This window comes from Rutidosis leptorrhynchoides, chromosome 4, assembly GCF_046630445.1.
Source record: "Rutidosis leptorrhynchoides isolate AG116_Rl617_1_P2 chromosome 4, CSIRO_AGI_Rlap_v1, whole genome shotgun sequence".
NCBI lineage: Eukaryota > Viridiplantae > Streptophyta > Magnoliopsida > Asterales > Asteraceae > Rutidosis > Rutidosis leptorrhynchoides.
In genome coordinates this window covers 497,580,657-497,606,642 of record NC_092336.1, presented here as the reverse complement: position 1 = coordinate 497,606,642, position 25,986 = coordinate 497,580,657, and the positions used below count along the sequence as shown (strand labels likewise).

Sequence of the window (25,986 nt, the reverse complement as noted above, 5' to 3'; positions counted from 1 at the left end):
CGTATTTAATAGTATTTCCTTCTAAAATTTAAAAGCTATTTTATATACACCTCGCATAACACCAAGTATTTTTGGCGCCGCTGCCGGGGAATCTTAAACGCCGAAAGCGCAACGCTAAATATAATAAAAAAAAGATTTTTATTTTTATTTTACTTTTATTAAAATTCACTTTTGTAAAAATACGTTTTTAATTATTCGAAAACATAAAAAGAAAACAAAAATATAAATATTTTTAAGAATTTATTAAATATTTAAGTTTTGTAAAGTTTCTTTATTTGTATTTTATAAAAATATAAGTTTTATTTAAATATTTTGTGTTTATTTAGAACATATAAAAAAAACGAAAAAAAAAATTAATATATATATAAATCTATTTTTAAGATATTTTTAAAATTATAAAGTAGTTCTATTTTTATTTTAGTTTTTAAATATAAGTTTTTATTATATAAATATTTTAGATTTTAAAACAGAAAACAGAAAAATATAAAATAAAATAATAAAAAAAAACGCGTCGAATTTTAAACTGTACCTGAGTTGAAAATTGGAACCCCGCGACTCGCGGAGTTTGCAGCCTCGAATACCGCGACTCGCGGAGCAGCCCTGATACCCGTGACTGAAACCCTAATTCGCATTAAATACGGGCTAATTATTAATTATTATTATTATTAACCCTAATTACTTATTATTATTATAATTAATTTTATTTTTTATTTAATTTATATTTTAGTTAAATTAGTTTAATTAAATTGTAAAATTAATAGTTTTAATAAATAATTAATATAAAAATAATATTTTTATAAAATTTGTACTTTTTACAACTTTTTGTATATTTTTATATTTTGTCCCTTTTTAATCGTTTTAGCGTAATATTTGTATTTTTAGCTCATATTTAGTTTTAAACTTAGTTTTTGCCATAGTTATTTTTACTTCTAGATTTTTAGGCTTTGCCGTAGAATTCCTTAAGTGCTTTTTCTTTAGACTAAGATTTAAGTGCTTTAGAATTTTGCGACGCCTTTTTAAGTTTTAGTTTCTTTTTAAGTTATTTCTATTTGGGATATAGTTTTTCTTGTAAGCTTTAATATTTTTAGACGACTTTTACCTATGTATCAATTATCATTCCAATTAGTAATCTCAATTTGCGATTATAATTTTAAGTTAGTTGTGGTAATAAGGTTAGGTTAGTCAAGTGTTTTTAAGTTTTATAAGTTTCTTTTATTTTTCCGTCACCTTTTATTTTTCAACCATTTTTCTTTTTCGACACACTCTTTTTCTTTCTTATTCGCTATTCTAGTTTTTAGGACATAGATTTTTATTCTACTTCTTATCTAAATTTCTTAAAATTACGAAAATTTATTTTAAGTGGTTAAATTGATAGACATCAAAATTTTCTGGTTCGTAGTAATAGTTGGATTTGTACGTGGACCGGGTTATTGGAGCCAAACAGTCCTCAATTATATTGAGACCAAACGAATCCTGCCCCTCTGCTGCATCTTTTGGCTATTCGAAACGTGGGCAAAATCAGAAAAGTCTATTGATTGGATAACTTATTATAATTTTTGTTTCCTTTTAAAAACTAATAGGATATTCAGTGAATGCACCGAGCAAGACGTTCACCACCTTTTGTACGTTCACCACCTGTAACTAGATCAAGACATTTAGCAAATATTACCGCCGTTGATTTTTCTTTAGAATCGTCATCCAGTCGACCAAGTACTCCAGTTCAAATTTCCGATAATCCATTTTTTGAACCCGACCTCACAATTGAGAATCCGGAGAATATTCAGGGATGATTCATAGATCCTGAACCACTAAATTTTCCTCCGGAACCACCAATCATTCAAACAGAGATTGTTGAGGAACGAATCATTAAATCAGAATCCTCTAGTGATTCCGATTCAACAAATTCAATTATGGAAGTAACAGAACCATTAAGTATGGAAGACCGAATGAGAGCTAAACGCACTGGCCAAGGTCACGCAATTACTCATCCAGACATTAATGCGCCAGATTATGAAATCAAAGGACAAATTCTACACATGGTGACTAATCAATGCCAATTTAGTGGTGCGCCGAAGGAAGATCTAAATGAACATCTACGTACCTTTAATAGGATCTGCACACTATTTAAAATCCGAGAAGTAGAGGATGAACAGATATATCTCATGTTATTTCCCTGGACTTTAAAGGGAGAAGCCAAAGATTGGTTGGAATCGTTACCTGAAGGGGCGATTGATACATGGGACGTTTTAGTTAAAAAATTTCTTAAACAATTTTTTCCTGCATCTAAAGCCGTAAGACTTCAAGGAGAAATTGTTACGTTCACACAGAAACCGAATGAAACTCTATATGAGGCGTGGACTAGATTTGGAAAGTTGTTAAGAGGATGTCCGCAACATGATTTAGACACCTGTCAAATTGTACAAATATTCTACCAAGGATGCGGCATCACTACAAGGAAAGACATAGATATAGCAGCTGGTGGTTCTATTACGAAGAAAACCGAAACTGATGCTTACAAAATTATTGATAACACTGCTTCCCACTCACATGAGTGGCACCAAGAAAAAGATATCGTTAGATCATCTAAAGCAGCTAGAGCCGATTCTAGCCATGACTTAGATTCCATTTCCGCAAAGATAGATGCTGTGGAGAGACGAATGGAAAAGATGACTAAAGATATTCACTCAATACGAATTAGTTGTGAGCAATGTGGAGGACCACATTTGACAAAAGATTGTCTCAGTATTGAACTAACAATGGAACAAAGAGAGAATATTTCATACATAAACCAAAGGCCTGGAAATAATTATCAGAATAATTATCAACCGCCAAGACCTATTTACAATCAAAACCAGAACTATAACAGAAATATTCCATACAACAACCAACAAGGTCCTAGCAATCAACAAGTATCCAATAATAATTACAATCAGCAAAGACCTAATTTTCAAAACAAACCACCACAACAAACCGATGATAAAAAGCCGAATTTAGAAGATATGATGACGAAGCTAGTTGAAACTCAAACGCAGTTTTTCACATCTCAAAAACAAACTAATGAACAAAATGCTCAAGCATTTAGAAATCAACAAGCTTCTATTCAAAACCTGGAACAAGAAGTAAGTAACCTAGCAAGGTTAATAGGTGAAAGAAAACCGGGAAGTCTACCTAGTGATACAAATACTAACCCCCGGAATGAAACAGCTAAAGCCATTACCACAAGAAGTGGTACAACACTTAAATCACCTGAAATACCTGTAACTTCTGATGAAGCTATTCCTACTCCACAAGAACCACAACCTGATCAAGATAAGGAAAAAGAACCGGTAGTTGAGAAGGTTAATGAAGATAACACAGTTAAGGCTAAACCTTATGTTAAACCATACCAACCACCACTTCCTTATCCGAGTAAAATGAAGAAATAGAAACTTGAAGCCGAGCAATCCAAATTCTTGGATATGTTTAAACAGATAAATGTAAATCTTCCTTTCATTGATGTGATTTCAGGAATACCTAGATATGCTAAATTCTTGAAAGATCTAATCTCAAATAGAAAGAAAATGGAAGAACTCTCGGCTGTTACCATGAATGCTAATTGTTCAGTAGTGCTGTTGAATAAGATACCAGAAAAATTATCTGATCCAGGAAGTTTCACAATTCCATGTTTTCTGGGTAGTCTTAGTTCAATAGAAGCATTGGCAGACTTAGGTGCTAGTATAAATTTAATGCCGTATTCACTATACGCTAAACTAGACCTTGGAGAATTGAAACCAACCAGAATAAGTATACAACTAGCCGATCGATCAATAAAATATCCTAGAGGGATAATGGAGAACATGCTAGTTAAAGTTGGTACTTTAGTATTTCCAGTAGATTTTGTTGTTCTGGACATGGAAGAAGATTCTCAAGTTCCTCTCATATTAGGAAGACCATTCTTAAACACGGCTAAAGCAATGATAGACGTGTTCGGTAAGAAATTGACCCTAAGTATAGAGGACGAGAGTGTTACCTTTTCAGTTGATAGAGCAATGCAACAACCTCAATCTGCAGATGATACATGCTATTATATTCAAACTATAGATTCACATGCAAAATTATTAGAAGAATTTCCAGAATTACAAAGAACAGGAGAATGTTCTTTAGGAGAAGGTAATGAACCAATTGATGAAGCTGAAATGTTAGCTACACTAATAGCTAATGGATATGAACCAACAATAGAAGAAATTCAAATGCTAAAAGAAGAAGACAGATATCGATACAAATCATCGATAGAAGAACCTCCGAAATTAGAGCTAAAGCCACTTCCAAATCATTTGGAATACGCTTATTTACATGGTGAATCTAAATTACCTATAATAATATCGTCTTCTCTTACTGAAAATGAGAAATCATAACTCATTTCTGTGTTGAAAGCTCATAAACCAGCCATTGCATGGAAGATTCATGATATTAAAGGAATAAGTCCTTCGTATTGCACAAATAAAATCCTTATGGAAGAAGGTCATAAAACGTATGTGCAACGCCAACGAAGACTAAATCCTAATATGCAAGATGTAGTTAAAAAAGAAATTATTAAACTGCTAGACGCAGGTCTAATTTATCCAATTTCTGATAGTTCATGGGTAAGCCCAGTTCAATGCGTGCCTAAGAAGGGTGGCATGACTGTCATTACAAATGAGAAAAATGAGCTTATTCCTACTAGGACTGTAACATGATGGCGTGTATGTATTGATTATAGAAAATTAAATGACGCCACCAGAAAAGATCACTTTCCCTTACCTTTCATTGATCAAATGTTGGAAAGATTAGCCGAAAATAGTTACTATTGTTTTCTAGATGGATTTTCCGGATATTTTCAAATTCCAATAGCACCCGAGGACCAAGAGAAAACCACATTCACGTGCCCTTATGGTACTTTTGCTTACAAACGCATGCCATTTGGACTTTGCAATTCCCCTGCAACCTTTCAAAGGTGTATGATGGCGATTTTTCACGACATGATAGAAGAATGCATGGAAGTTTTCATGGATGACTTTTCAGTCTTCGGTGATACATTTGAATCATGTCTAGCTAATCTTGAACGAATGCTTATTAGATGCGAACAATCAAATCTAGTACTTAATTGGGAGAAATGCCATTTCATGGTTAAAGAAGGCATCGTTCTTGGACATAAAATTTCAAAAGAAGGAATTGAAGTGGATAGAGCTAAAGTAGATGTAATTGCTAAACTTCCACATCCCACCAATGTTAGAGGAGTTAGGAGTTTTCTAGGGCATGCCGGTTTTTACCGACGTTTCATAAAAGATTTTTCTAAAATTGCCACTCCTATGAATAAACTCCTAGAAAAGGATGCTCCATTCATCTTTTCAGATGAATGTATCAAATCTTTTAATATTCTTAAAGAGAAACTCACTAATGCACCGATCATGATAACACCAAATTGGAATCTACCGTTTGAATTAATGTGCGATGCAAGTGATTTTGCAATGGGAGCCGTTTTAGGACAAAGGATTGAAAAATGATATCAACCTATATATTATGCTAGTAAGACGTTACAAGGAGCACAAACGAACTATACAACTACTGAAAAAGAACTCCTTGCTATTGTCTTTGCTTTTGACAAATTTCGATCATATCTCGTTCTAGCAAAAACGGTGGTCTATACCGACCATTCTGCTCTTAGATACCTATTTTCAAAACAAGATGCTAAACCAAGATTAATCCGTTGGATCTTACTCTTACAAGTGTTTGATATTGAAATCCGAGATAAAAGAGGAGCAGAAAATCTCGTCGCTGATCATCTTTCTCGTCTTGAAAATCTGAATTAGAAGTTCTAAATGAATCGGCCATACAAGACAACTTTCCTGATGAATATCTATTGAAGATAGATTATAATGAAATTCCATGGTTTGCAGACTATGCAAACTACTTAGTTTGTGGATTCCTTGAAAAAGGATTATCCTACCAAAAACGAAAGAAATTCTTCAGTGATATAAAACACTATTTCTGGGAAGATCCACATTTGTTTAAAAGTTGTCCAGATGGAATAATACGCCGATGTGTATTTGGAGATGAAGCTAGTAAAATCTTAAACCATTGTCACACAGGACCAACAGGAGGGCATTATGGGCCTCAACTAACAGCAAGAAAAGTTTACGAAGCTGGATTCTATTGGCCTACAATTTACAAAGACGCACACCTTCTTTGCAAATCCTGTGATGCTTGTCAAAGGGCCGGAAAAATAAGTCAACGTGATGAAATGCCACAAAATGTCATCCAAGTATGTGAAGTATTTGACATTTGGGGTATTGACTTTATGGGTCCATTTCCAAAATCTCATAAATAATCTATATATACTCGTAGCCATTGATTATGTATCTAAATGGGCGGAAGCACAAGCTCTCCCAACTAACGATGCACGAGTTGTAGTCAACTTTTTAAAACGTCTTTTTGCAAGGTTTGGAACACCGAAAGCTTTAATAAGTGGTCGAGGTACTCATTTCTGTAATAATCAACTTGAGAAAGTTCTTAAAAGATATGGAGTAACTCATAAAATCTCCACCGCATATCATCCACAAACAAGTGGACAAGTTGAAAATACCAACCGAGCTTTAAAACGTATTCTAGAGAAAACCGTAGGATCAAATCCGAAGGAATGGTCCATTAAATTGGAGGATGCACTCTGGGCTTTTAGAACAGCCTACAAAACTCCAATTGGAACCACACCTTTTAGACTTGTTTATGGAAAAGCATGTCATCTTCCAGTAGAAATTGAACACAAAGCATTTTGGGCTTTGAAGACATGTAATCTTGATATACATGAAGCTGGACGTCTACGATTAAGTCAACTAAACGAATTAGAAGAATTAAGACATGAAGCATACGAAAATTCGTTAATCTATAAAGAAAGAACGAAGAAATGGCATGATAAAAGAATCAGAAGTTTAAAAGAATTTAAAGAAGGAGACAGAGTTCTTCTTTTCAATTCACGATTCAAGCTATTTCCTGGAAAATTGAAATCAAGATGGTCTGGACCATTCATAGTCAAAAGAGTTTTCCCATACGGAACGATAGAATTAATAAATTCAAATGGGATTGAATTTAAAGTTAATGGTCACAGAGTTAAACATTACATACATGGTCCGATGGAAGAAGACAATGAAGTTAATCACAATTTCGATACCACAGCTAACTAAGTATAGGGGGTTTATGTATTTCTGTTAGAGTTAGATTGTCTGTTTTCGTGTAGTTCTCGAAAATGGAACCCGAACGGTCTTTCCCTAGCAGACCCTAAAGAACTAGTCTTCTCCCCCCATTCTGAATTTTTATTTTTTTTAGGAAATGAAGACTGCCTGTGAACTAAACCATGGTCTAATGCTACACACTTTGATCACTAAACGTAATAATGACACACTTTCTAGTGAAATAGTATCAGTAATCAGAGAAAGATTGGACGGAGTAAGAAAAGAATCCAGATGCGAAGATAATATGTCACAATTTGGTAAAGGAAAATCAAAATCCGCAGCGAAAAGAAGAGCACGACACCTAGAAAGATGTCACAAATGCGGAAAATGGTCACATGGAGGTAAATGTTCAAATAATCAAACCTATTCAAACACCGAATTTGTTACTTTATGCAGAGACGGACCGTTCATATGTTTAGAAGAAAAAAACTGAATGCTCGAGGTTACGCCTATGTAGCCATGGAAAACCAATTAAACCGACTATCTTATGAATGGGATAGATCATATAACTAAGAAATCTATTTCACAGGTATGTTTGTACAGTTTTTATTTTTTTATTTTTATTTTTAACCTTTTGATAATAAACGCTAATTTGTTCGCTATAAAGTATTAAATTGGTATTGAATAAAATTAGGTTTGGCGACCGAAATTATTGATATCATTCAAAAATTTATTACATCACTGCGAAATTTAACGTTTATTCTTAAGGTATAAATATCTTTAATCAATCAACCCAAAATATTTCAAAAATTCGTCATGAGTTAAATTAGGTCATGGAACCGAAATTACTTTACCGAAAAGAGTGGCGCATATTTTTAATAATATTTGATTGATTAAAGTGGGATAAAAAGCCAAAAAGATTTTTAATTTTATTTTTACCATATTTTTAAAATTAATATATAAATCTTAAATTAATATTGTAAACTTTGTAAAATCAATATATTTAAAATTGTAAATATTTGAAAAATATAATATAAGTTTGGTGTGAATTTATAATATGAATTTTTAAATTAAGTTTGGTGTGAATTTTTAATTTTTAAAATATGAATTTTTAATTTTATGCATTTTAAATTTTAAGTTTAGTGTGAATTTTTAATATTAATTTTGAATTTTATATTTAAGTTGTGTGAATTTAAAAACAAAAATTTACTTTATCTCATTAAGTTAAAAATATGATTTTTTAAAAATTCGTCGTAAGTTGAAGACTAGGTCTTTGAACCGAAATTGCTTTACCCGAGGGAGGGACGAGAACTTTTATTATCATTATTTTTAATCTTATTGAATTAAAGTATGCCAAAAACATTAAAAATAAAAAAAATCTTAGCTTTTAAAACAATCGCTACAAAAAGACAAATTTTAAAATTTTGTCGAAGGACGGACTAGGACATCGATCCGAAACGACCTCGTCCTAAATAACAAAGGAAAACAAAATTTTAAATTTATATTTGTTTATTAAGTTAAGATTTTATTTATAAAAAAAAAAAAAAAAAACCAAACACCGCGACTCGCGGTGTTTGAGGCTACCAAACCCCGCGACTCGCGGGAGGACCAAAATACAGAAAAAAATAAAATCGAGCTGAACTGATCAGTCCACACCACAACTCAAACATACAGCGAAAATAAACCCGAAAAAACCCGAGAAAACACCCCCAAAATCACAATTTTTAACCGTTAATCATCAAATCTTTTACTAAAATCATGTTAAGAAGGATGATATCAAGGAATTACTCAAGAAAAACGGTAAATTTCTACACCTAAACCCCATTTAATCCGAAAATTAGTGTTCTTGAGCAATTTTATACCCAATTCAATTTTGATGCTTTTTAGTGTAATTATGCTTAAATTGCTTATGTATTATGCTTGTATAACCTAGATTGATGCTATTTAACATGATTAGAAGCCTTAAACTTCAAATTTTGAATAATCTAGGGTTTGTGTTCTTGAGCAATTTGGGGCTTTTTGATATAAACAGGTTATGGCCGATTTTTATCATCAATTGTTGCTAAATTAAGAAGTGTAACATGTTTAGATAGTTAAATTGTGACAACCCGGAAATTTCCAACCAAATTTAAACTTTAATCTTTATATGTTTCCGACACGATAAGCAATATTTGTTAAGTTAAATTGCAAGAATTTTAAACTACGTTCATACATTCATTCAACCTCGACCATGTTCCAACGATTCACGAACCATTAAACGAATATGATTATATATGTATATGTGTATATATATTATAACTTGAAACGTAAACAAAATATTAGATTAAATACTTTATATGATTGTATCTGTTTCAAAATATTTATCAATGGAATTAGAAGATAAGATCAAATGATTGAATTATCAGATATATTGAATTATGATTACAAGTCTCTGTTGAAAGGCTCACGTTGATTTGAGAAATCTTTCCGTTTTAACAATATTCGGAAAATGGTAAAGTGATTTATAAATAAGAATAAATTGTCAATCATTGAGAACTAGACAAAGGATAGTGAAAGATTGAATCTCATAAAGACTCGATTGATCTATTTAGTTTCAAACGTACAAAAACGTTTTCAGTTTAAAAAGAACTTTATTATTAAAACGTATATAATTTTTATAAATATCTAGAACCACTTTTGACAACTCATTACTTAACTAGTATGATAAAGATAACGATATTTATATTTTATTTTATTAAATATATATAACGATTTAAATTAATATTATATATATTTATACGCGTATTATACGTACATAGTTTTATACTTTTACTATACTTAAACTTTACCTTTACTTTATTTTTACTTTACTTTAACTTTAATAATTCACTTTAATAATTCATACTTTAATAATTCACTTTAATAATTCATACTTTAATAATTCATTTTAATAATTCATACTTTAATAATTCACTTTAATAATTCATACTTTAATAATTCACTTTAATAATTCATACTTTAATAATTCAAAAATCTATTATAAATAGAACTCAATAGGTTTCATTATTTCATAGAAACTTGAAAATATTTTTCTCTAAACTCTCTCAATCGATTTACATATATATTTTTACTCCGTATTATTTCAAGATATTATTAGTATACATAAAATATTACGACGGAGTGTTGTCCGAGTGATTTCGAAATTGTTTTTCGAGTAGGATAGGATTAAGGAAATTATGGGTTATAGCTATGGAGGTGATTGAGTATGGTTCATGGGTATGCTCGTGAGGTCAATATAGTGTTTATCATTTCCGTTGCATCTACGTACCTTTCCTGCAATATTGAATCTCAATATTGATACGTGAGTACTCATAATTTAACTTTTACATACTAATAGTGTATCCCTGACTAGTGCTCGAGTATTTAGGATTATGCATGCTTGTACTTTTGATATTGCCCTTAGACAGGTTAGGTTGAATATTGAATTAGTTACACTTGCGGTTGAGATAAGGTATAAGATATGCATGTCCTTGGAAAGCTAGCGAAAAATTAAGGACTTTTCCTTTAGATATCGAATGGTTTCGATGAACGGATTAGAAGTTATAATCAATTGAATTTTCTATATTTTTATTAAAAATGATTATTATCGTCGTTTTTATCGTCGTTCTAGTTTTATCTTATTATTATCATTATTATTATCTTTATCAATAAAATGGATTTATCATTAAAAATTGTTATTTTTTTTATTATTACTATCGTTATTATTGTTAAAGTTATAATTAGTATTATTATTATTATTATCCAATTATTATTATTATTATTATTATTATTATTATTATTATTATTATTATTATTATTATTATTATTATTATTATTAGTATTATTATTATTATTATTATCATTATTAATATATATATCATTATTTAAAAATGGATATTGTCATTGTTATTATTATTATTACTATATTATCATTAAGATAATTATTAGTATTATCGTTAAAAATGTTATAGTAACTATCATTATTAATATTAGTGTAATTAAAACAAATATTTGTAACACCTAATTATTTTGATTACTATTATTATCATTATTATGAACACGATATAAAAGACGATTAAAAGCTATTAAACGAAACGATTAGGAAATAATGAGTAAGAGTATCATGATGAAATTAAAATATTATAAGATATTGATTTAGATAAAATTATCGTTCTTATTATTTTTATCATTACTATTATTATTAAAAATATCGTTAGTATTAAAACTATTATTTTAATAAAAAATATCATTTTAATAGAAATGTCATTGTTACTATAAAATATCATTATTATTATTATTTTAAATAGAATTATTATTTTAAAGATAATATTAAAAATTATCGTAAATATTAAAGTTATCATAATTAGAATTATCGTTTTATCATAATGTGATCTTAGTAATTATAAATATTGATATTTTTATAATAATTATTATTATTACAAAATAATACAACTTTTACTTACTATCATTATAGATATTATTTTATCAAATAAATATGTGATACAAACATATTTTACTACGTGTAATAATTTACTTTAATAATACCTATCATATTATCTTTATGATATTAAATGAACCCTATAAATTTTATTACTTAATATATATAAAAGTATATTATATTATATAAATTTAATATAAAATTTTATTTATTAATAAATAAATTATATTATTTACTCTAATAAATCTTTTAAAAATATTTAAAAATATAAAACGACGATATTTAAACTATATATTAATCATGTATAGATTTTTGGAAATTATTTTGAGTCAAATTTACTTTTGTTGACTTTTGCATATTAGTCTCGAGCATTAGGATTGTGGTACACTATGACTTGGCCTAATTTGTTAGACAAATATTGACCAACACATAATTATATATAATTAATTTAGGTTCGTGAATCCGAGGCCAACCTTGCACTTGTTCAATGACGTTATATGTATTTTTACTACGAAATACAGTATGGTGAGTTTCATTTGCCTTTTTACCCTTTATATTTTTGGGACTGAGAATACATGCGCTTTTATAAATGTTTGACGAAATAGACGCAAGTAATTGAAACTACATTCTATGGTTGAATTATCGAAATCGAATATGCCCCTTTTTATTAAAGTCTGGTAATCTAAGAATTAGGGAACATACACCCTAATTGACGCGAATCCTAAAGATAGATCTATTGGGCCTAACAAACCCCATCCAAAGTACCGGATGCTTTAGTACTTCGAAATTTATGTCATGTCCGAAGGAGGATCCCGGAATGATAGGGGATATTCTTATATGTATCTAGTTAATGTCGGTTACCAGGTGTTCACCATATGAATGATTATTTTTGTCTCTATGCATGGGACGTATATTTATGAGAACTGGAAATGAAATTCTTGTGGTCTATTAAAATGATGGAAATAAATGATTATGATAAACTAATGAACTCACCAACCTTTTGGTTGACACTTTAAAGCATGTTTATTCTCAGGTGTTAAAGAAATCTTCCGCTGTGCATTTGCTCATTTTAAAGATATTACTTGGAGTCTTTCATAGCATATTTCGAAGAATGTTGCATTCGAGTCATTGAGTTCATCAAAGATTATTATTAAATCAATTTATAGTTGGATAGTGGTTATTATGAAATGGTATGCATGCCTGTCAATTTTCGATGTAAAGAAATTTTGTCTTTTAAAAACGAATGCAATGTTTGTAAAATGTATCATATAGAGGTCAAATACCTCGCAATGTAATCAACTATTGTGAATCGTTTATAATGTATATGAACGGGTCATTTCAGTTGGTATCAGAGCGGTGGTCTTAGCGAACCAGGTCTGCATTAGTGTGTCTAACTGATAGTCGTTAGGATGCATTAGTGAGTCTGGACTTCGACCGTGTCTGCATTTCAAAAGTTTTGCTCATCATTCTTGTCGGAAATTACCTGCTTATCATTCTTAGTCTAGACACATCTTATTGCATTGATTGCATGAATAGTGTATAGACAAAATTCATATCTTAGCGTATCTGCTAATTCATATCTTAGCGTATCTGTTACTGTAAACTTTGCCTGACATATTCCGTAAATTCCTCCGTAATCTACGAAACCTTTTGCTCTATATAATTAGAATACCACCCGATAGTCGGAAAATCATTTCATATCGAAAAATTCTTTATTCAATCGTACGAAATGGAATTCGTCATTAGTTCAAGTCCCTCGGATTCCGAAATGGAATCCCACTCAAGTTCCGAAAGCAGTGTGACCGGAATGGATCAACCAATTAGTCATCATCTATTCTGGATGAATTGGGGATGGGTTCGTAGCCTCCTTAATCATTGGAGACAAGAAGAAGGTGATCCCTTCCATCCACCACATTGCCCTCTTGGCGAAGAACCTGAAGCACTTACCGGCGAACCTATCTGAAACACCATTTTCTCTCTTATTTCTAGAGTATCTCGTCACGATTACATACTACACCAAATTCTAGATTTTATTTATCCGCTCGTCCGAACCGACAATCACCCCGGTGTAATAGAAGAAGTCAACGAGCTTCGCGCTCGGGTAGTGGCTTTGGAGAATATGGTGCAAAGGTTACAAACACCAGCAGCAGCACCAACAGCATAAACAGTACCCCCATCAGCAACACCAACAGTACCATCACCACCACCAACAACAACATCCAAATCCCACACCGCAACATCACAATATGTATCTCAAACATCAACGTCATACGCCCTGTAAATATCCAGGAATATCAACAACAACAAACGATGAAGTATTAATTCATAAACTTCATTGAAGAGATATCTCTGCGGCAGTTATGTAATCTCCAAAATCTTAGAGATTATTTAATTCTGACCGTAAATCGGATGAGTGAACGGAGATGGTAGAGTAGAAACTTTGATCGAAAATGGTGTACGATTTACAAGCTAGAATTGTTTTACCAACAACATCAACAGGACCGTAGCATCATCAACACAGTCAGTGCCGTCAGTATCGTCAGAATCAACAGCACCTGTAACATCACAAACTCTGTCAGTTCAAGAATCATTGTGGACATTATTACGAATCAACAACAAATATATTGTATCAACGAGTTATGAAGTATTAACTCATTTCCAATCGAAAGATTTATATGTATAAATTTTTAAACCATAATAAATCTTCCCGTACTAAGCTATTATGAGTGAATCTTAACTACTCAGTTAATTCATATTACAAATATGCAATGATGTACGTCCTTCGTCCGTAACTTAACCATCGTTAATTACAATCTCTGTCTCAATTCAATAAAAAAATCCAATTTATAATAAATCAAGTGTATTATTCGAATATATGTTTGATTTTATGCTTTCATCATCGATGTACTCGAAACTTTTCAAATAACATCATTCGTACCTTGCGAAGTTCACAAGAATTTCACGAAAACCAACAAATAACAAAGTAATGATTCATACTTTCAATATTATTGAAGAAATACTTATGCAATTTATAAAGTTTTAGGGATTACTCAATTCTAGTTCCAACCATAAAACAAATGAGTTTAATTTAATATTAACTCATTAAATCTATATTACATCTAAAGAAAATATACACATATATTTTCATAAAGACTGTAATAAACTTCTTTTGTACAAAATATTAATTGTGAAATTTTTTTTAACGGGTAGGTAATACCCGAGAGATATATAAATTCACAATTAATATATTACATTTCTCGAAACTGATTCAGCAATCATCAACTATACTCCCTACTTTCACAACAATATCCATTCTTTCATATAAATCAAAACAACCATACTCATTCAAAATTTAATTACATATTCTGATTTTGAAATCTCAAAATTCAACTTGAGATATGACCAAAATCATCACTCTTAGATCCTTACATCTTTCACAAGCTATATTTTGACTTCAAAACTGTGTTAGAACATCAAATGTATGTTAACGATTACAATCTGTGTTCAAACCCTTCGAAATTTCTGAAGACACCTTCAACTAAGGAACAATCGAGATGATGATCCAACCACGTGTTACCCACAGTTATACACCTGAAAAACTCTCAAAACCCAAGTCATAGTTCGACACGTATCCGTGTTAGACCCTTTGGCATTTACTAGCTAAAATAACTGTTCAATTCCGTTTCAAAATAGACAGTTTTGTCACAGCTCCAGCAAGTCATCTTCGACTTCTCAATCAAAAAAAAAAGTCTTATTATAACCTCGATAGATACGTTGCCCTTTCGCCAACGTTACCGGGGAATCGTTTATATTCACCACATTAGCAATAAACTTACCAACAACTTCATTGATCTTTGACTTTCCAAAAAAAAAAAAAATCATTATAATTATCGAAACCCTATCATATACTCATTCGTACCTTATAACAAGAATTGCCATACCAATTATTGAGAATCAGCAATCAGTATTTTGAAACCTCGCAGCATGTCTACATCAACAATTACATATCCACACAACGTCTACCTCCAAGACTTACATTCTTTGAATGAGAAATTTCTGAAAAACACCCTAAACTGCGAACCAGTTCTCGAAATTTTGAAAAATGCTGATGAAGCAGCAAAAACTGTAAACGACCTTAACAGTAAAAAGTTGGATGATACAGGATAGTATATTGGCAAAGCTCAGAAAAAGAGAAGCTTTGGAACTGGAAAATGGATTGAGCAAAGTATGAATGAGGCTGTGGACAAATCACAAAGGCTGAACCTGCCTTCAAAGAATCCAAATGATTCAGTACTTGCTGAAGTCATTAACGAATACCTTGCTCCTGACTCTAAACCCTTGTGGACAATATCCTTCATCATCCTCTGATATTAGACATTCTAAGATATCATCGTATCTTTCATTATAAATATCATCCATACTTCTGAAGATATTTTTATAATTATTCTTATCTGAAATCATTTACCTCTTCGCGCTATCTGTATTATATCATAAAAGAAACTATTTTAGTTTCTAAATTCTGAAACATTCGAGTTTAAAATAGGAATATTCTTGAAGAAGTGTTGGGAGCTGAAGCATGAGTTAGTATAATATAATGACACTTGATCAACGTGATTATATTACAGTAATTCATGCTGAGTTTCTAAATGAAACATGATGATTCACAGATCATAACATCATCATGTGCTATGTTACACGACTCTTGTATTCTCTTTGATCTCTAAATATCAAGAAAATATTTCTTGATGATTCAGCCTTTTTCGAGGTATTCTGGTAATTTGACAAGTCAAGATCGTGTCATTACAATTTCCTTCCTAGAACATTAACAATGTTCATTCCGAAATTTATATCTGCGAATTCTGGACCATTACAAGCGGTGCTTAATCGCAAGAAGAAGAAACGGAAGGACAAAGCTCCGAACTAGAAATGGGAGTATAAATCATAGCAAATAGAAGAGAGCATTAACTGTGGATGACAATGATTATAGAAGAAGCAAGGACTTTGAAATATAAGGGAAGATATAAAACCCAACAACAACCCAGAAATCACAAACCGTATATATCAATGCATATAGCAATATAAAGACACGGGAGAACTAAAAACACTATAAAACCAAGAGTATAGTAGAAGTAAATAGATTCTTCCGGCGGTAGATGAAAAAGAAGAATGACCGATATGAAAGTTAGAAGTATATCGAGAATCAGAACTGGATGGAGCATATTGATGAATACTTTAAAATATGAGTTGAGGGGGAAAGAATAGAAGGTGATGAAACATGACTAGGAACTTAGAAATCAACAGATTTAACTCACACAATGGCGGAATAAGTGAATCAAACCCTCTAGTGAATAGGTTAAGTTTTTTTGATTAATTTAGTCAAACCACAACTAAATCAAGTGTGATTAGATCAACACCTAGAGCTATTATTCACCACCTGGTTGATTTGGACTGAGAGAGAATCGGAGGAGCTCACTAGATCTGAGTGTGTGTAACAAATGAGAGGCTTAACCTAAAATGAAGAACATAAGACTTTATATACCCTGCTGTTGACTCACCTATACGATTCATTCATCACACGTACGAGTTGGCTTCATCAGTCGTACGGGTGATCACTCACTCGTGTCTTCTCATTTAGGTTGTAATTGTGACTTAGCTCAGCATCAACCGTGCGTATGAGCCTGTCAGCTGTACTAGTGAGGCTTCACTCGTACGTCTGACTAAGTCTAACATAGTTAAACATTTAAATCTCGTTCCTGCAGTTCCTGTAACCACATACAAACACGGATAGGATAATAATGAGCAATCATGGTGGCCTGTAAACTGTTGTACCTGCAATGGACGCGGGTAGATGTCTAGGAACTGCATAAAATGCATCAACAGAAGGTGTGAGTTGTAAGGAAACGAAGGAGGTAAATTTATAAGAAAATCTCCTACAGAACAATTAAAATGGACGATCGCATTTAAAGCGGATCCTAATTCCCTTGATTACCGGAGAGTCAAATCTTATTAAGAAGATTTTCTTCAAATCCCTTGAAATCTGGGAATCAATCATATCTACGTCAAATGATAAGATGAATCTACACTTACCCATTTCACTCTTCTATGTTAGCTTCATTCGTACTCTTCATATAAATGGATTGTTTATCCAAATTATTTGCTGATGATAAAACTCTAATTTTCAGCCCGTATGCATCATGAAAACATACTTATTATCATTCACGACATTTCCACTCAAATTTCGGGACGAAATTTCTTTAACGGGTAGGTACTGTGACAACCCGGAAATTTCCAACCAAATTTAAACTTTAATCTTTATATGTTTCCGACACGATAAGCAATATTTGTTAAGTTAAATTGCAAGAATTTTAAACTACGTTCATACATTCATTCAACCTCGACCATGTTCCAACGATTCATGAACCATTAAACGAATATGATTATATATGTATATGTGTATATATATTATAACTTGAAACGTAAACAAAATATTAGATTAAATACTTTATATGATTGTATCTGTTTCAAAATATTTATCAATGGAATTAGAAGATAAGATCAAATGATTGAATTATCAGATATATTGAATTATGATTACAAGTCTCTGTTGAAAGGCTCACGTTGATTTGAGAAATCTTTCCGTTTTAACAATATTCGGAAAATGGTAAAGTGATTTATAAATAAGAATAAATTGTCAATCATTGAGAACTAGACAAAGGATAGTGAAAGATTGAATCTCATAAAGACTCGATTGATCTATTTAGTTTCAAACGTACAAAAACATTTTCAGTTTAAAAAGAACTTTATTATTAAAACGTATATAATTTTTATAAATATCTAGAACCACTTTTGACAACTCATTACTTAACTAGTATGATAAAGATAACGATATTTATATTTTATTTTATTAAATATATATAACGATTTAAATTAATATTATATATATTTATACGCGTATTATACGTACATAGTTTTATACTTTTACTATACTTAAACTTTACCTTTACTTTATTTTTACTTTACTTTAACTTTAATAATTCACTTTAATAATTCATACTTTAATAATTCACTTTAATAATTCATACTTTAATAATTCATACTTTAATAATTCACTTTAATAATTCATACTTTAATAATTCACTTTAATAATTCATACTTTAATAATTCACTTTAATAATTCAAAAATCTATTATAAATAGAACTCAATAGGTTTCATTATTTCATAGAAACTTGAAAATATTTTTCTCTAAACTCTCTCAATCGATTTACATATATATATTTACTCCGTATTATTTCAAGATATTATTAGTATACATAAAATATTACGACGGAGTGTTGTCCGAGTGATTTCGAAATTGTTTTTCGAGTAGGATAGGATTAAGGAAATTATGGGTTATAGCTATGGAGGTGATTGAGTATGGTTCATGGGTATGCTCGTGAGGTCAATATAGTGTTTATCATTTCCGTTGCATCTACGTACCTTTCCTGCAATATTGAATCTCAATATTGATACGTGAGTACTCATAATTTAACTTTTACATACTAATAGTGTATCCCTGACTAGTGCTCGAGTATTTAGGATTATGCATGCTTGTACTTTTGATATTGCCCTTAGACAGGTTAGGTTGAATATTGAATTAGTTACACTTGCGGTTGAGATAAGGTATAAGATATGCATGTCCTTGGAAAGCTAGCGAAAAATTAAGGACTTTTCCTTTAGATATCGAATGGTTTCGATGAACGGATTAGAAGTTATAATCAATTGAATTTTCTATATTTTTATTAAAAATGATTATTATCGTCGTTTTTATCGTCGTTCTAGTTTTATCTTATTATTATCATTATTATTATCTTTATCAATAAAATGGATTTATCATTAAAAATTGTTATTTTTTTTTATTATTACTATCGTTATTATTGTTAAAGTTATAATTAGTATTATTATTATTATTATCCAATTATTATTATTATTATTATTATTATTATTATTATTATTATTATTAGTATTATTATTATTATTATTATCATTATTAATATATATATCATTATTTAAAAATGGATATTGTCATTGTTATTATTATTATTACTATATTATCATTAAGATAATTATTAGTATTATCGTTAAAAATGTTATAGTAACTATCATTATTAATATTAGTGTAATTAAAACAAATATTTGTAACACCTAATTATTTTGATTACTATTATTATCAGTATTATGAACACGATATAAAAGACGATTAAAAGCTATTAAACGAAACGATTAGGAAATAATGAGTAAGAGTATCATGATGAAATTAAAATATTATAAGATATTGATTTAGATAAAATTATCGTTCTTATTATTTTTATCATTACTATTATTATTAAAAATATCGTTAGTATTAAAACTATTATTTTAACAAAAAATATCATTTTAATAGAAATGTCATTGTTACTATAAAATATCATTATTATTATTATTTTAAATAGAATTATTATTTTAAAGATAATATTAAAAATTATTGTAAATATTAAAGTTATCATAATTAGAATTATCGTTTTATCATAATGTGATCTTAGTAATTATAAATATTGATATTTTTATAATAATTATTATTATTACAAAATAATACAACTTTTACTTACTATCATTATAGATATTATTTTATCAAATAAATATGTGATACAAACATATTTTACTATGTGTAATAATTTACTTTAATAATACCTATCATATTATCTTTATGATATTAAATGAACCCTATAAATTTTATTACTTAATATATATAAAAGTATATTATATTATATAAATTTAATATAAAATTTTATTTATTAATAAATAAATTATATTATTTACTCTAATAAATCTTTTAAAAATATTTAAAAATATAAAACGACGATATTTAAACTATATATTAATCATGTATAGATTTTTGGAAATTATTTTGAGTCAAATTTACTTTTGTTGACTTTTGCATATTAGTCTCGAGCATTAGGATTGTGGTACACTATGACTTGGCCTAATTTGTTAGACAAATATTGACCAACACATAATTATATATAATTAATTTAGGTTCGTGAATCCGAGGCCAACCTTGCACTTGTTCAATGACGTTATATGTATTTTTACTACGAAATACAGTATGGTGAGTTTCATTTGCCTTTTTACCCTTTATATTTTTGGGACTGAGAATACATGCGCTTTTATAAATGTTTGACGAAATAGACGCAAGTAATTGAAACTACATTCTATGGTTGAATTATCGAAATCGAATATGCCCCTTTTTATTAAAGTCTGGTAATCTAAGAATTAGGGAACATACACCCTAATTGACGCGAATCCTAAAGATAGATCTATTGGGCCTAACAAACCCCATCCAAAGTACCGGATGCTTTAGTACTTCGAAATTTATGTCATGTCCGAAGGAGGATCCCGGAATGATAGGGGATATTCTTATATGTATCTAGTTAATGTCGGTTACCAGGTGTTCACCATATGAATGATTATTTTTGTCTCTATGCATGGGACGTATATTTATGAGAACTGGAAATGAAATTCTTGTGGTCTATTAAAATGATGGAAATAAATGATTATGATAAACTAATGAACTCACCAACCTTTTGGTTGACACTTTAAAGCATGTTTATTCTCAGGTGTTAAAGAAATCTTCCGCTGTGCATTTGCTCATTTTAAAGATATTACTTGGAGTCTTTCATAGCATATTTCGAAGAATGTTGCATTCGAGTCATTGAGTTCATCAAAGATTATTATTAAATCAATTTATAGTTGGATAGTGGTTATTATGAAATGGTATGCATGCCTGTCAATTTTCGATGTAAAGAAATTTTGTCTTTTAAAAACGAATGCAATGTTTGTAAAATGTATCATATAGAGGTCAAATACCTCGCAATGTAATCAACTATTGTGAATCGTTTATAATGTATATGAATGGGTCATTTCATAAATGATCCAAACTTTGAGCCTAAGCATGATTTTGAGAATTAAAGTGGACTTTTTCAAGTCTAAAATTCATGAACTTGATATTTTGATAGATAACACCATTTGAAACTTGTTTAATTACTAGTAATGATTATTTTGACATGTTATTTGAATTGAATGCTTATGAACTTGGCGAACATTTTTGTATATGCTTATTTGAAAAAGTGTAGATTTGATAAAAATATGAAAATGAGCATAAGTTTGAGATAAATTGGACATGTCATTGTAATTATTTTGATTAATGATTTTGCTGACACTAATGCATATTTGGATGCACAAAAATTGTGTTTGATGTGTTTTGCAGACAGAAAGGGGTGAATCTTCATCCCAAGCTCGCAATGCTCCTCCTGTAAGAACCAAATATTTATTGTACATAATGTATTTATGGTGTACGATGTGTGTATGAAGTGTACGTGTTGCTTGCTCGAACGTCGAAGGAAACTGGACGTTATCTGGAGTGACAAGGTGTGTACGTATCTTTTCAACCCCAAATAAAGTTTGTGTTGATGTTTCAAAGACTTACCATTGGAAAGGAAATCTTATTACGTTTCCAACGATATTTGATTCATCAAAAACGGAGTTACGGTCGAAAAGTTATGGCCAAAACAAGTTGCTGAAACCTGTTTTGGGCTCGACCACAATTTCCAGTTATTTGGAGCAGCGCTCCACCTTCTGGAGCGGCGCGCCGATTGCTTCAGAGGCAATTTTCAGCCTTTTTAAAAGGTTTAAATGAGGGGTACTTTGGTCTTTTCAATTAGGGTCGGTTTGGGGTCATCAAGACTGACCTAGAACTCCATTGGAGCTCATTTCTCACCCACACAAACACTCCCATCCTCAAACCCTAGAGAGAGATTGAGTTCTAGTGAGAGAGAACTCCATTTGGAGAAGAAGGAGGTTGTTTCGGGTCAAACCTCAAGCATTAAAGTTGTTCTACTCGTCAACGGCATCATTTTGGCGGTATTGGTAAGTTCTAACTCCGAATTTCATTGTTGATTTTGCTATTCAAAGTTAGGGTTTGAACTTGATTTATTGATAAACCCATTTAGACTCATGAAGTGGGTTTAGTGATGCTAGTAATCGGGTTTATTGTTAGTGTTGGTGGATTTTGGGTTGGTGAACAAATTGGCCTTGATTAGGACTTGTAATTGGGTTTAATCACTAGGTTTAGTGATTATGGAAGTGTTGGAACACTTTTAGGTGTGTTGGTTGACTAATTTTGACTTTGGGTCAAAATTAGGGTTTGGTGATGATTATGACCCAATTGTCGAATTAATAAGGTTTATAAACTTAAAATGGATTAGGTTGAAGCATAGAACCGAGTTAAATATGTTTTGGTGTCAAAACTTGCTAATGGCGTGATATTGACTTCTTATGGGTCAATTTAGGGTTTAAGTGTCATTTTCGGCAAGATAGGTATTTAACACCTATGATGGGGGTTTAATTGGCGTATTAAGACCATTCTCACTTGTGTTAGTGATTATTGGTTAATTTTGGGCGCGGTTTGTACTTGGAAGTTCATTTGAGTCAAAATTGCACTATGTGTCAAATTGGGTTGGTTTGTAAATCCAATCTAAGTGTGTTGTTGAATTTGTGATAATGGAATAGGTACTTTCCATTGACGAGTTGCAGATTATTCGGTAGCATTCTTCAAGGCGACAAGGTGAGTGGAATAATTATATGTGTAGGTATATAATGTATCTATTTGTTGTAGCGTGAAATGTGTAGTGTCGAGGTGTTAAGACACCACGTTTCACGTGAAGAGTGTAGCATCGAGGTGTTAAGATGCCACTCGGGTGTAGCATCGAGGTGTTAAGATGCCACCTAGGAGTGTAGTGTCGAGGTGTTAAGACACCACTCCGTAAAATAATGAGTGATGCATCGAGGTGTTAAGATGCCACTCGGGGTGATGTGCCGAGGTGTTAAGGTGCCACCCTAGGGGTTAGTAGGTGCGAGGTGTTAAGTGCCCTAACGGATGTTACGAACACCGATGGCGTTTTCGCGAGCGCCGTTCCCTTGTACTATTGGTTAACCATGGTTATTTGTGTTGTAAGCGTATTATATTATTCGAGTTATATTCATATGCGGTTGTTATGCTAGCTTGTGGTATTGGAGATTTATAGCTTGTTATTGTGACGATAAGCTAAATGTGTATGCTAGCGTGCTTGCGGTTTGGTGTGTAAGTGTATGCAAGTAGGTATAATTATATATGTATTCGTATAATTATTGCATTCACTAAGCTTTGCTTACCCTCTCGTTGTTTACTATTTTTATAGGTTCGGTTTTGGACAAGGGTAAGGGCATCGTTTTGGACTAGAGATCCCGCTTGATGCTAGGGGACGCTTTTGGCTTTAGTAGCTCTTGGAGTTTGACCGATAGTTGGGTAGTTTAATCCCAAACGCCATGCTCATTATGTAGTTTGGAACTTAAACTTTTTGGTGGTCGAAACTCGTAAATTGTATTAAACTCGTAAAATGGTCAATGTGGGCCCCGCTTGTTAAACATTGATTTTATATTTGAAACAGGTTAGTTTTACATATTTGGATGTATGGTAAAAAGCGTTTCGTCTAAAAGTGTCAGGAACTAGTCAATCTTTTTCGCATTTTAAGACTTTCCGGACAGACCCGAAGGGCGCGCCGCGCGGCTATCCTGGCGCGTCGCGCCAGTTCATGTTAGCCGAAATATTACCCATATGTTTTATTGTATGTTTTGTAAGCCCATTCATATAAGGGCCCTTCTAGATTATTCTAAGTCCATTAGGGTTATTGTTAGATGGACCATTTATATATATGTCTTATGGATTGCTGAGCAACATAACAATTACGATCATATATTACTCTGCAACATGGTATGCAACATGGTATCAAGAGCCAAAACCTAATAACCCCAAACCCTAAAAAAAAAAATATATATATATCATCACCGTCGCCAATCTATTCGTCACCATCACCAATCTTTCAATTCTTGACTTACGGCTACCGATAAATTGAAGAGAAAGTAACCAATCATCACCAAGCTATCACCTAATTTTGTTTCACGTAACCTCTTTCATATTTTATTTTATCTTCCTTTTTTGTTGAGCATGCAAGTTTCAACAGCTACACGTGTACAGCAATATAGAACATGAATTGATATTGCATATTAAGATTTAATTAAGTTAGGGGCAGAATCTTTGGCATCGTGTTTCTATAGCACCACGCATCAAACAAATATTGTATATTTGTATTATTTGTTTTCTCAAAGCCACCAATCAAGAAGTTTCTACCGTTTTTTAGGGTGTAGACGATTTATAGCCGATCATCATCCTCACAGCAGCACCTGTTTGTTTTTTTACAGCCGATTATCATCATTACATCTTCCATGGCGCCATCCGGCAAGTATGATAAAGTCTACACCGTCACCTCGGTTACGCACCTTATACCAATTAAACTAGATCTCGCTAAACTTAATTACACGCATTGGAGCACTCTTTTCGCAAACCACTGCTCCACCTACAACGTTTCTGCTTTTCTTGAATCAGCCGTCACAACCAACGATGACGAAGAAACAAAAAAGGCTGACGCAGCCGTTCTTGGGTGGATCTACCTCACGATCTCCGAGCCTCACCTAGAACGGCTTCTAAACACACAACCGAAAACCGCCTACTCAGCATGGGAATTCTTGAAAAAGATTTTTCAAGACAATAAACGATCCAAGGTAGTGGAACTCACCTCCGAGTTACGTGCCCTCAATATTGGCGATCTCACACCCGAACAATATTTTCGAAAAATAGACAGTATCTCCGCCATGCTTGCTAATCTCGGCACCACCATCCAAGATGAAGACCTTGTCACTTACGCGATACATGGACTCAATGGCCGGTTCCCTCACGCAAAACACATCATACTTCATAACAATCCCTTCCCGAGTTATGAGACCGTTTGATCCATGATCACGTTAGAACAAATGGAATTGACTCGTTTAAATCAACCCTTGGACACATCTGGTACTCCATCGGCACCCACTGTCTTGGTAGCACAAACCGCCACCACATCAGTCGCATCTTCACGTCCCACCCCTAGTACACCTGTCTGTCGAAACTTCAATAGGGGTCACTGTAGGTTCGGGGCAACATGTCGCTATCTGCATCAACGTGGTCGCTCAAATTCGGGTTCAAACTCAGGCTCAAGTGTTTCTCGGTCCAACATTCCATCCCAGGCTCAGCTTCTTGAAATTATAGCGGCCCAACAACGTTTAATCACCCATCAAGGTTCGACCCGATCCGTCAACTCACAGCCCACGTTACCGTTTCACTTTCGGGCTCGCACTCCGCTGGCCCAGCAGGTCAGTCCGCCAGGATTTCCTACCGTTAGCCCACAAGAAAACTGGGC

At 31.9% G+C, this 25,986-nt stretch overlaps 1 protein-coding gene across 1 annotated transcript; it reads left to right on the top strand.

The window, feature by feature from the left end:
• Positions 1-24,976: 24,976 nt before the first annotated feature.
• Positions 24,977-25,540, top strand: LOC139842411 (uncharacterized). Its single transcript, XM_071832554.1, has one exon. It carries the CDS (start codon positions 24,977-24,979, stop codon positions 25,538-25,540), a length of 564 nt encoding a protein of 187 aa, XP_071688655.1.
• Positions 25,541-25,986: the final 446 nt, after the last annotated feature.